At 41.0% G+C, this 12,500-nt stretch overlaps 1 protein-coding gene across 1 annotated transcript in view; it reads right to left on the bottom strand.

The window, feature by feature from the left end:
• LOC138042521 (glutamate carboxypeptidase 2-like) overlaps positions 1 to 12,500 on the bottom strand; it is a 25,705-nt gene that overhangs the window by 10,475 nt on the left and 2,730 nt on the right. Inside the window, exons 2-7 of the mRNA XM_068888438.1 lie at positions 11,323 to 11,605; positions 8,538 to 8,660; positions 7,804 to 7,993; positions 7,400 to 7,496; positions 5,739 to 5,828; positions 1,284 to 1,369 (exon numbers count right to left, since the gene is read on the bottom strand). Coding sequence (XP_068744539.1) covers positions 1,284 to 1,369; positions 5,739 to 5,828; positions 7,400 to 7,496; positions 7,804 to 7,993; positions 8,538 to 8,660; positions 11,323 to 11,605 — 869 coding nt within the window. The remainder of the gene's footprint in view (positions 1 to 1,283; positions 1,370 to 5,738; positions 5,829 to 7,399; positions 7,497 to 7,803; positions 7,994 to 8,537; positions 8,661 to 11,322; positions 11,606 to 12,500) is intronic.

The following is a 12,500-nucleotide window of genomic DNA, read 5'->3' as shown; positions in this document are numbered from 1 at the left end:
CACGGGTTAAATTACTGTACAGTAAATGTATGGGAATTTTGCAGACTTTGAACCACTATAAATCCTTTAAGATCTGACAGTTTGAGAGGAGATGATTTGTCAGTGGACTGTAGCCGTGATTTGTTCAAGCCAGAAACCAGCCACGTTTGCAGGAAAAACCTGACGCAATCTTGCCACGTTTTAACCCGCTTCAGCTAAATTGATTCATCTTATTAAATCAAGAAATAGTGAGTAACCTGTGCTATTGCTTCCTGTTTTTAATTTTCATTATTGACATTGCTACATGCCTCCTTTCTGACTTGAGTGATTGCAAAGCGACTGTCGAACGCAATCCAATAATCCGAGATTACTACTAGTGATAATAGTAATGAGTGAGGAGAGGGGAAACCATAGTAATCGAACCCAGGCCACCACTGCGCCACCTCTGCTTCTCAAATGATCATGAAGAGCCACTTTTAGTGAAACCAAACCAGAAGGAATTACTTTGGCAAATCACGAAAGAAACAGGCAACGAAATACGGCAACAGGAAACAAGTTGCTTGGCGACGGGCGAAAGGACAACTGAAAAATCAGAGTCCCATTGAGCATCCGACCGGTGTTAAAGAGGTTGTACGTTGGGACTCTGATTTTAATTTCCCATCCTTCCCACTGGCGCATAACACCTTAAACTGCATAAGGTAATAATTATCAAACAAGGGTATGCAAATGATGCTGTAAGAGCACGGAAAAGCTCGTGCAAGTTACAATAATTGCTTTTTCCTTTTCCTCTGATCGCCGAGAAAGTTGCAAGAGATTTCAAGTTGAAGCCAAACTTCAAGGTAGTCGAACCCGAAAACAAAAGATGATTTACCTTCGACACCCAATTAAAAATCACTCTCATGGCAATTGATATTACGTGCTTACAAAAACTTTTCCAGGATCAAAAGCACCATTGGTCGACCCTATTGGTCCAAGTTTTGCACAGAACTGAACGCGAGTACAGTAGTAATTGGTGTTAATGACACCTGTATAGCGCAAAGTATTTTTTGTTATCATATTGGACGTTGCTGATCTGCATTTATGTTCACTGGGAAGAAGGGAGTGTCAGCCTTATGTCAAGCTGCTCTAAATCTCAAACAGAGTTCCTGCTGCCTTCTGTTGATTCACTACTGACATGGAAGGCAGTAGTCGATTAATGTAATGGTAGTTAAAGTAAACTAGTTCTAGAAAAAGTCTACACGAATAAAAGTAATACTTCAGGTGGTTGAAAAGTTAACCATAATTTCCAATGCTTTTTTACCTACCAGGATGAGTAGATCCTTTCATGACACCCACGACATTGTACACATCTGCCAAATAATTTTCGTTGGAAACGTTCAAAAGGATCTCCCTGAAATACAGTTAACAAAGTAGAGAAACAAATAACTACAGAAAAACAAGCGATTAAGAATTGGTTTTTCTTTAAAAATTAAAAACAAGTTATTGAGGAGTTGGCACAAAAGCGTGTATCAACCCAAATCAAGTTGGACACTCAACTTGTCTCTTGGCTTCATTGAACTATATCATAAGGGAGGCCCGAACGAAGAAAGAGAAAGGTGCGAGCCAACAACAATTGTTTTTTTTAAAACCACGATTGCTTGTAATCTTGTAATCTGATTGGCTAATTTTCCGTTCTCGATAAGAGTCAAGACAATGCTGTACGCGTCATGCTCGCGTCAATTTGTCACGCAATGTAATAGCCAATCAGGAACGCCTATTTTGGGAAATAAACCAATCATATTGTGAGAAAGTTATTGACAACGCTCGCTCTTTCTTCGTGGCATGATTTTGGTCACGCTCTGAAATAAAAACTTTGGTGTTGAATATTGTGGTTAAGCGTTGTCTGTACTCTTATTGACAACGTGGTTAAAATTTATAGTGGACTCACTCGGCACCGCCTCGGGAGTCGACAACATTTTGACCACTGTGATGACGAATATCATTAGGGAATTTAAGAAACGGCGACGCCTATTTCCCTTTCGTAAACGGTCGTTGCCATTTCTCAGAACGGTCGTTGCCATTTGAAACGGTCGATGCCATTTTTTAGCTCTGAATTACACTAATTAGGTCTAAGCTCTCAAAAGGTTGCGGTTTAGCCATGACGTCTTCAATCGTCCGTACATACGAACGTACGTCTGTCCGTCCGTCCATCCCTCCATGTATGCCAATGTAACCAGTATCATGCTAGTTTACAGCATACATCTTTGATAGCGGACATCCAGCTTTTGATTAATTGACTCCTGTCAAAACAAGGCATCCGCTGACCAGTATCACGTGACCATATCACGGGCTCAAGCTTAGAGTTCACCGAGGTCAGCTGTTATTTTTGAAGTTGACCGCTGATGAGATACTGGTTTTCGATTGGATTGCAGGCACAGCCCAGGTTAACTCACCTGAACATAAGCGAGGCTTCATTTTTCGCGCGCTTTCTGTTGCTCGACGCGGCGACGCGGCTACACGGCCACACTATATATCAACGAAAGTTCTTACACAGTTAACGCTTTTCGTGTTCAGGTGGAAAACGGTTTGGAAGATGGTTTCTTTCTGCATTTTTCGCTGGTTTCAATCCAGTTTCTGACATATCAAGATATCTGTGGTCCACACTGGTGGCTACGCATTTTTTCAAGTCAAGCATCGGCGGGATGTAAACTTAAAGCTGAGTGTTTATTAATATTTTTAATTTGCTTAGAGCTGCTTTTTTCTCCGTATTGCAATTTTTGGCATATCTTTAGAAGCTCTGATAAGGTTACATGATGCCTGGAGGACCTATGTCTAGAACAGAAAAAAAAGGACTGAGCGAAAGAGAACGACAGCGACAAAACAGAATACCAGTAATAGCTCATATTTACCCCCCAAATTCTTTCCTTGGGCACGAAACCGTTTGTTATTTTTACGGATGCGTATTTTTAAAAGGTGGTTTAATCGGTTCTTCCTTTGTTCAGGAATGAAAATCGAATTTTTACTGTCAACTAGAATTAAATAACGATGAATTAAATAACAATCTGTACTCTTTTGGACATAAAGAAAATGTTGATTTGTTTGTTTGTTTGTTTTCCACTAAAATGCGAGCGAAGAAGTGCTTTATTAATCCGTTTGCCCAACTGGTTTTCGTTGTGCCTCGACAGTGACAAGAATTTTGCCCTTATGTTATAAACACGTATTCGCAATGAGTTCTCGTAAAATTAGGGGGAAATCTCACTAGGTTGTGTTTCCAGAAGTTTGTTTAAAGCACCCAAACGTTATTTAAGTGTTGGAGCAGATCGTGTTTGAAGTTCATCCTTTCTTGGTTGCATTGCCGTAGTTTGCCGATTCTTGTACCAAGCCAACCTGGCGTGTTTCCATGAAATACATCAAAATGTAAATGATACTGTTTCCAGAGATAAAGTGTGAAGTACATCAGTAAAACTCTTCTTTGATCTTGAACAGACAAAGTTGTTTTTATGGCTTCTAATTTTAGCATGATTCCAGATTCGCTGGGTATTGGCAGTTGACTCTGAAATGGTTTTTTACCTTTTTCATACGGTCGCTGAGGGAGTGCTTTTTTTTCTTTTAAAACTCATTCGGTTCAAGAAAAAAATATTGCCAAACTGGTGAACTGCAAAGTAAATTTCACTGGAAAAACCGATTTCGCACTCATCACTTCCTGATTCATGCGATATCGGTTTTTAGCGTAAAATTTACCGTTGAATTCACTGGTTAGGCAATGAATTTTTCTATAGAAGAAAGCAAATAAAATGATTTCATTATTAAAGCAGCGACCGGTAACATCAAAACGCGGACAATTCGAAACCTTTTATTTTCACAAAGTAACCCTACAGGCAGTAAGGATAAATAACCAGGGAGCTACGCTTTTGGGCTTGGCTAAATCTATATATTAGATTGTTCTTGAAAATGGCTAAGCTGATCCGAGCAAGGCGTTGGGATTACATTGCTTGGTAAGGGATAGCGGGAGACGTTTTCGAATGGACAATCTTTTGAATAGTGCTATATTAACCTCGTGAAGATTCGTCAGGAGCGCTTTCGTTTCTTTAGCGCTAACAAGAATTCCTACAAATGTACGTAGAATCAATTTCCACTTTACACTCCATAGATAACAATTCCGCTCGTACTTTAAAAGAAAAACCTCTTTGACCATCAAAAAGATTGTTATTCGTATTTTTTTACCGTGTGCAAAGTACACACGAACTCATCGTAAAATTTGTCACGGTGGTTCTCACGGTGTTGATGTGGGAAATAAAAATAAAAGCCAATCAAAACTCGTTGTTTCAATGATGTAATGATGGATGGGTAATAACCAATAAAATCATTTTCCATACATTCCAGGAAAAATCACGTGGTATTGAACACGATGGTAAATCACAGACGCTCCTCTCTGACTTTTTTTTGCGGAGAGTGGGCGGCTGTACACAGGCTACAAATTTCCGGCCCGCATCCGCTTGCAAAAACTATAAGGGTTCAGTGACCCTCCTCCAAGAAAAAGAACACAAATCTATTGATGGGTGTGGCATGTAAACGTTGTTCAGAAGTAACTGAACCTCAAAATGGGGTGTTTGCTTTCGGACCATGAATTGAAAGGATCTTGATATCAGCAGGCAAGTCAGAAATTTAAAGAAAACGACAAAACTTTTGAGACTACAAGACATGTTTCGACAGATCTTCAGTTGAATTTATGAGTAGGAAAAAGTGCTAATTATGCCAGTAACAACAGAATGTACATAAAACGTGACAATGTAAGAATTAAAAGGATAGCATTAGTTCTCTTAATCAACAATTGCATCACGTAAATCTAAAACTATCCTTTTAATTCTCACATTGTCACATTTTATGTACATTCCCTTGTTACTGGCATAATTAGCACTTTTTCCTACTTTTAAATTCAACTTAACGCTTTGTACATTAATCAACTGAAGATGACAGAAGTTTCTGTCGAAACATGTCTTGTAATCTCAAAAGTTTTGTCGTTTTCTTTAAAGTGCCACTATGACGAAAATTTTTGGTTTTCTTTTCGAATTTTTTCAAAGTCAATTAAGTCAATATGTTCAAAATAACACAATGCATTTAAATTTGGAACGATAGAAGCGAGATAAGTCGGGAAATAGCCAGCCAAAACCCGCTAAAAATCTGTCCACCATTACTCGGACGGCGTTGGAGAAGCCTGCGATTATTTTGTAAGCGGTCTTCACGCAAGACTTGGCTCGTGACGTCATACGCGCATCGCTTCGTGGGCGTTTGACAAAGCGAACAAGTCGATCAAGGAGTAATGTATATAATATCAGCAAAAAGCAACTCGCGAGCTCTCACATCTCATAGACGGCATGGGAAATTAGCGTTGCGCATATGACGTCAGACCCCAGGCGATCCAGCTAGAACCAACCCTTTTCCTCGCTCATGGTCATTTGCCGTTCGAGTAATGGCGGACAGCGAAAACCATAAAAATGTTACAATAATCATACTTTCCGTGGGAATTTCGAGATAAAAATTAGCATGATACCTATTTAGTACGTCTATTTTCAAAATCTAAAGAAAAAAGGACATGCAAAATTTTCATCGTAGTGGCACTTTAAATTTCTGAATTAAAAAAAAGGTGAAAAAAAAAATGCGACCGGCACCTTGAAGAGTGGCCGTAAGACGTGGTTGGTAAGAGGTATTTATACTCAAGTAACTAATCCGTAAAACTGGTCGGTGAGGTAGGATTAGCGATTGTAACCATTCTATTTTACCTCGAATCATCATCCGCCATCTTTACTCCATACGAGAAGTTCAAACGGCCTTGAAAGGATGCATTAGGCGGAAGCTCGCCAACTAGAGTCCTGTACATAACAAAGAGGATACGTCAGTATGGATGAACTGTTCCAAAGGGCTAGCGGCTGGTCTAAAACACAAGTCATGGGTGACAGGTCAGTGTACATGTCTCCTAGCCCTATTTTATACTCACTCCAGAAAAACGTTGTTTCAGTTCTACGAGGAAATTGTTGCAAAACTGAGTGAATAGGAACTTTTAAGCCATGGCCAAACGAAACGCAAGTCATTGCAAGTCGACGCAAGTTCTCACTTGCGAAGACTTGCGTTCACTTGCGATAGGGTGGCCAAACGCGACGCAAGTTGACCGCAAGTCCTTTGCAAAAGTAGCAGAATTTTTGTTTTTTTTTCTTTTTCCTAGGCTCAGACTCGGAAGAGCTGCTACTTTCACTGTAGCTGCTGCTTATACTTGCACCGCTACTGGGTCTCCTGTTATGGTTTTCCTTTTTCTTATGTTTTTTTAGCTCCCTATCCTTATTTTCTTTTAGCTCTTCGGGGCTTAAGTTTTCCGAATTTTGCTCCGTGACAGAAGCCATCTTGTCAAAAGGGAAAGCGCGAAAGGCGCGAAATAGTTTGAGATTCCTGCTCAAACAGCGGCATCAGATTGGCTAAAAGGTTTCCAAAAAAGTTCGAATGACTTGCGAAAACTTGCATCCACTTGCGGTGAGTGGCCAAACGAGACGCAAGTTGGGCGGACTTGCGTCCAAAATTTGAACATGTTCAAATCAAACGCAAGTCGTCGCAAGCCTTCGCAAGTGAATGCAAGTGAGTGGTCAAACGGTATGCAAGTCAGCGCAAGTAACAAAGCTTGCATCGACTTGCGATGACTTGCGTTTCGTTTGGCCAGGGATAAAATTAGTCTTGACCCGTATGGAATGTGACCTGGTTTTAGACCAGCGATGTTTAGTTTTTCGTTTTTTCGTATATAAGTTATCTAAATTATTCCTGTTACCTTTGTTTTATCACTGTTAGTAATAAATTTCGTTATCTGTCAACCATCTTTTCATTTCCCACAATAGGGCCCGTTTCTCGAAAGTCCCGAAAAATTTTCGGGTCCGAAAAGCCACTGAAACTGCCAACCGCTTATTTTGGAAGGCCGATCTTTTAACATGTTTTCAAGCTAACTAAAAGAAACATGTCCGTAAAGTTTGACAACTTAAATCCTCTCCGTTCTTGAGATACAAAGGGAATTGTGACACCCGAAAATGGCCCGTACAGTTTCGGGACTTTCGAGAAACGGGCCCCTGGTCAGAGTTTTTCTGTCCTTGTGTGGGTCCATTTCCATTAGTAGGGCTAACGCTCACATGGTTCATATGGGGTAGAAATTACACTCTAATCAGTTAAATATTTTCATAACTGTCCCGTCCTATAAATCAAATAACGTCTGCAAGTTGCAAGTGTGCTATTTCGTTGAACATTTTTTGTCTTTTCGTTGCTAACTTCTCGTCTATTTCGGCGAGTATTTGCGCATTTTAAACATGTTATCCTTTTTCTTCATTGCTGTAGCAACCGTGTTAGCGAACTGAGAGTAAATCACAAACGGTACTTTCAAACAACAACTCCTGTTACTTTAAATGCTTACTTCAGAAGTGGATAAGCATCCTTGTAGCCAATGGGGTGCACTGGGATCTGGGGAAGCAATTTCTCGGCCTCTTCTTTCGGTAAGCGGTACATCCCCTCTAAAACAGGCAAGATTAATATTAGAGTGAGTTCCAGTAAACGACGTTAATGTATTCTCCATTCTCCAGGCGTTCCCGTACCAGCGAAGATTTTGCGCCTTCCGACCGCGCAAAAATTGGGGCGAAAACACTGGCACATCCAATCTTTCTTTTCGCTCCAACTTTTTGCGCGGCCGGAAGGCAAAAAATGAACGCTTCCTACGCAGGCGAAGGAAACTCACAATTGAAACAAATTGCTGCTAATGTTGATTTTTTTGAGGTGGTTGGGAACTTAAGCAACAGTAAAAGGCATTAGTAAGATTCCTACCGACGGAGGGATAGCCAGGAGTTTGCGGATCTCCTCGAATGGGGGTTGATTTGATGTTACCGCGTTGCACGCCAGTGCTGGGCATCCAATTGTATTTTGGGTACACCTTATCAACGCCTTCCTTAGCATACTCTTGGGGATCCATGTAGTATATCGCACCAATGGCTCCTAACTTGTGAGCTCTTTTGCTCTGAGAGAAAGAAAAAGATATCTGTCAGAAAAAAATCCGGCAGCTTTCTTGAAAGAAAACTTGTCGTTGTGATCCAAACTAACTTCATTTTCCATTTTTTCTTTGAATATCACCGAAAAAGTGTTTGTATACATCCTATACTTCGTTTATATAGAGGACGCGTGCGGTAGTGGATATCACTTGCGGACCGCATTCCCGGGCTGCAGGAATAGCGTAGTGATGAGAGCACGCGCCTCCCACCAATGTGGCCCTGGTTCGATTCCCAGACTCGGCGTCATATGTGGGTTGAGCTTGTTGGTTCTCTACTCTGCACCGAGACGTTTTTCTCAACTAGAACGACCAGACACTTAAATAAACTCCTTTTCTTTCCATTTCGGCGTTCCGGGTTCAAATCGTCAGTGCACGTGCACTCCAAAGTTCACTCAGCTTTCCATGCATTTGAGGTCGATCAATTGAGAGGGGATAGGCGTTGCGCCCTCCCCTGCCGTAAATACGGTAGAAGCTATTGGAAATGGAGTCGGCCTTTTGTCTTGTCAATACAAACCTTGGTAGCCCGGCCAACTTTCCCGTATCTCATGATAACGATTTTTCCAGAGACGTTCACCCCAATGCGTATTAGAGCATCAAAGTCTTCATCCCTGCCATAATTGGCGTAAACAAGTTTTCCCTGTAAGATACAAATACCGGCAATCATGGTTTGGAAACTCAAAAGTGAAAACTGACAACCGGTATGGCTTTAATTCGTTCGGGAGTCGCGGGTTCAAAGCCCGGACGGACCAAGACTCAAGCTCTTAAAAATAGCTCAGCAGAAAGTGCTGCCTTTGTAATTTCATTTGCAAATGGTTCGACTTTCACGTCTTCTCGGATAAGGACTATAAACCGTAGGCCCTGTCTTACAGCTCTTCCGATCAATCACCACTGTGGGACATCAAAAGAACCACACTGTTTTTAAAGAGTAGAGGAGACCCCCGAAGTTGTGGTCAGTCCGCCTTTCACATTCATCCGTGGGTTGGGTGGTGGGTATGGAGTGATATTGGCTGCCAGAAGCTCCTATAGATGGTTTTCACCTGACGTCACAGCAGCTATGCTTGTGTACAGAACAATAGAGAAAAAAGAAAAAAATTTGACTCTATTATAATGCAAAATATGAGCCATAATTTGCTATTGTTTTGTACACAAACATGGCCGTCTCATCACGTGATTGAAAGCCATCTATACAGGCTGACATTCGATCTCACCAAAGAGGATGGATGGTAAATCGCCATAAGATCGTGTGTGATATGTGCGGTAAATGAATCCGTCAGCATTACCAAAACTACCCAATATTGTGGAATAAACGCCAATGATCACGCTTTTGGACAAAACACATACATTTTCATTCGTACGTCTTGTTTTCTTATTTCCTGTGTGTTAAATGATTGGTCGGCATGCATGCAATTCATTTTAGGACCCGTAACCCGGAATTCTTAAGAGGCGGCGAGTGGGCACCAGGGGACAAGTTATACAATACATACATACATACATACATACATACATACATAAACTTTATTCAAGTGTCTATAACTATTTAGCTCTTAGCTAAGAGCTAATTGGGGACACTTAATTAAAATTGATCAATAAAATTAAGATTAAAAAGATAAAATTGATAGATACATGTAAAGATTTACAAATTTAAATACAGTTAACGATTAACTGTAAAACTGCAATCGGGCCCGAAAACCACTGTCATGGTCTAAACGAAAGAAAATGAAATTGACAATATCAGTCATTAGTATAAATACAAAATCGCACACTCTCATTGGCTCGCTATCTCGGATTATCAGCCTATAATCACCTCGACGGACAAAATGGCTGTCAGTAGTCGTTTTGCCACTGTAAGTGAAGATGAATTCGCGTTGAAATGTTTTTTTTTTCTCTTTTTTGAAATAACCACCTGTGTATTTATACTAAACAATCACTCGCCTCAGGCTCAGTGATTATCGGTGAATATTCACCACCACTTCGTCTCGGTGAATATTCACCGATAATCACTTCGCCTTTGGCGAATAATTGGCCGTTTTTATACTAGAGACGCATAATCCGTCCAGACGAATTATGCGTCTCTCATGTTATCCGTCTAGTGTAAAGACGGGACGAACTATATGAGACGCATAATTCGTCTTGGACGAACTTGGGCGAACATTTTTTCTGCGTCTGTTAATTTCGTCAAGTATAAAGACGGGCACTAGACGCATAATGCGTCTGGACGAACTTTCCAGTTTAGTGCGTCTTCGAAGACGCACTAAAATAAATTCTTCGTCCAGACGCATAATGCGTCTTGTGGCCGTCTTTATACTAGACGAATTTAACAGCCGCAGAAAAAATGTTTGCCAAAGTTCGTCCCAGACGAATTATGCGTCTCTAGTATAAAAACGGCCATTGTTAATTACATTATTTTATTTACCAAGTCAACACCGTGCCGCCAGATTTATCAACGCAGGTCTTCAACTACCTCCTAGAAGCGGTGTCCAAATTCGGGCTGTGGTTGTCGAAGGATTTGGTTAGGGTGTTGGGTTTGCATTTTTTTGCCCCGGGTTCAAATCTGGTTTGGATTTGTCTCCAGTTGTCCTGCATTCAACTCTACCACGCTTTGTAAACTGGTTGCCTCCTGCCAGCTGTTGCTGTTGAGTTTGGATTATAAACTACCTTGATAGCTAAGCTCATTTCCACTATAAACAAAGCATTTACATTTAACATTTACAACCATTCTCAGCAGATGTGTATATCACCTTCACTCTAACTAGTACCCTACGAATGACGCACACGCTTGAGTGAAAATAATTTATAACTCGAACGGAATGAATGGATCGCTCTAGGCAAAAAAAAAATTAAAAGGGAGAAACGGAAAAAAAAGGAATAATATCTCGATTTTTCTCACGAAAAAGCCCTCTGATCAGCTTTCAAGCGTGTTAAAAAATCATGTGAAAGTGTCTTTTTTAATGCGTCATCTTATTCCTTACGAAAAAAAGGCATATTCACTACTTGCACACAAATACACCTCTTTTACCTCCCAAAAATCTGCATAGGCATTGTTTTCGACTTCTCTTGGGACATTTTCATGTCCCAGGAGAAATTGCAAACAATGGTTATGCAAAAAGTTTGAGGGGTAATAGAGGTGTATTATGGGATTGCGCAAGTAGTGAATAAGTATTTTCCGGCCCGAATAGTTTTGTGTCCATTTTTAGTTTGGTCTTCGGGCCCGATTATGTAACTTGTCCCCTGTAAACCAAATTGAGGAGATCGACACTTCTGGGTCATGATGGGCTTCTATCAACGTATATATCACTCACCCTGACGCTTCCTGATGGTGCGTAGGCGTTAAAAGGTGTGACCACGTTGCTGTTGTTCTCCGAAGGAACAAGAAAGGTTTCTTGCGCTGCAGAGCGGTATATCTCTTGATTGGATCCATCATACATGGCTACAAAACCAGGCTTAGTGGGCCGTGAAAGCATGACGATGTATTTCTTCAATGTAGAGCTGGTGAATCCATACTCTTTCCATTTGCTTTGTATGTACTTTGCTAAATCGACATTCTCTTGAGATCCGGGGAAGTGAGGGACTTCAGTAAAGTACCTGCAAGAAGTGTTTGGAATTCCCTGAATATTTTTCTTAGTTTCTAAAGAAGATGTGGCACTGCGTCGGTGGAGCTTAGCTGACAAAACTAAAGTGACAACCCTAGGGAGATTGAAGAGTTAATTAGCGAACGAAAGCCCCTCGCTCTGGGAAAGACAGATCCGTTTCTCGCCCGAAATGATTTCGGGCCCGAAAAGGCATTGACGAAACTGCCACCCGAGCAAACAGGTCGACTACTGACGCCAAATATATAACTACGTCAACTACTCGAGAACACAAGGAGAGTAAAAGAACCAATGTATATAGCATTTGTGGACTTAAAAGCTGCCTACGATTGGATACCAAGAGATGCCTTGTTCAAATGTCTAGAGATCATACTGAAGTCCCCGCTTCTCGTATCCATACTACGCGCACTGTATACTGGCACGAAGTCATATGTGAAAGGAAGTAAGCATCTGTTTGACACACTTGTAGGATGCCGTCAAGGTGCATTGGCGTCTCCTGTCCTTTTCAATATCTACATGGACTTCGTAGTTAGAGTAGCACGTCAAGAAGTTCTAAAGGAAGCATGTTCACTAACAGAGCCGGAAGGAGCTCGATACAATCGAGGTGATTTGGAATGGTTTTTTGAGGAAAATGGTGAAGGGTAGGTACCAACGCATAAATACACCTACAAACAAGGAAAAGCAAACAACAACTGATAAAGAGGTAGACTGGAGGTACAGGATCTCGAACGATAACTTGAGGGAGATAACTAACACACTTCCCATCCGCACCTTTTGCCAACGTCACCATATCAAATATCTGGGACACATCTGTAGACTAGGGCGATGCAGAAACAATTATTGTTTGAAACAAGGACGCAAGACAAAGTATGGAAAAAAATGGAAAAACT

The sequence above is a fragment of the Montipora capricornis genome, chromosome 3 (genome assembly GCF_036669925.1).
Source record: "Montipora capricornis isolate CH-2021 chromosome 3, ASM3666992v2, whole genome shotgun sequence".
NCBI classification, from domain to species: Eukaryota; Metazoa; Cnidaria; class Anthozoa; order Scleractinia; family Acroporidae; genus Montipora; species Montipora capricornis.
Note: the sequence above shows the minus strand (reverse complement) of the source record. Positions and strands in the feature narration are given on the sequence as shown.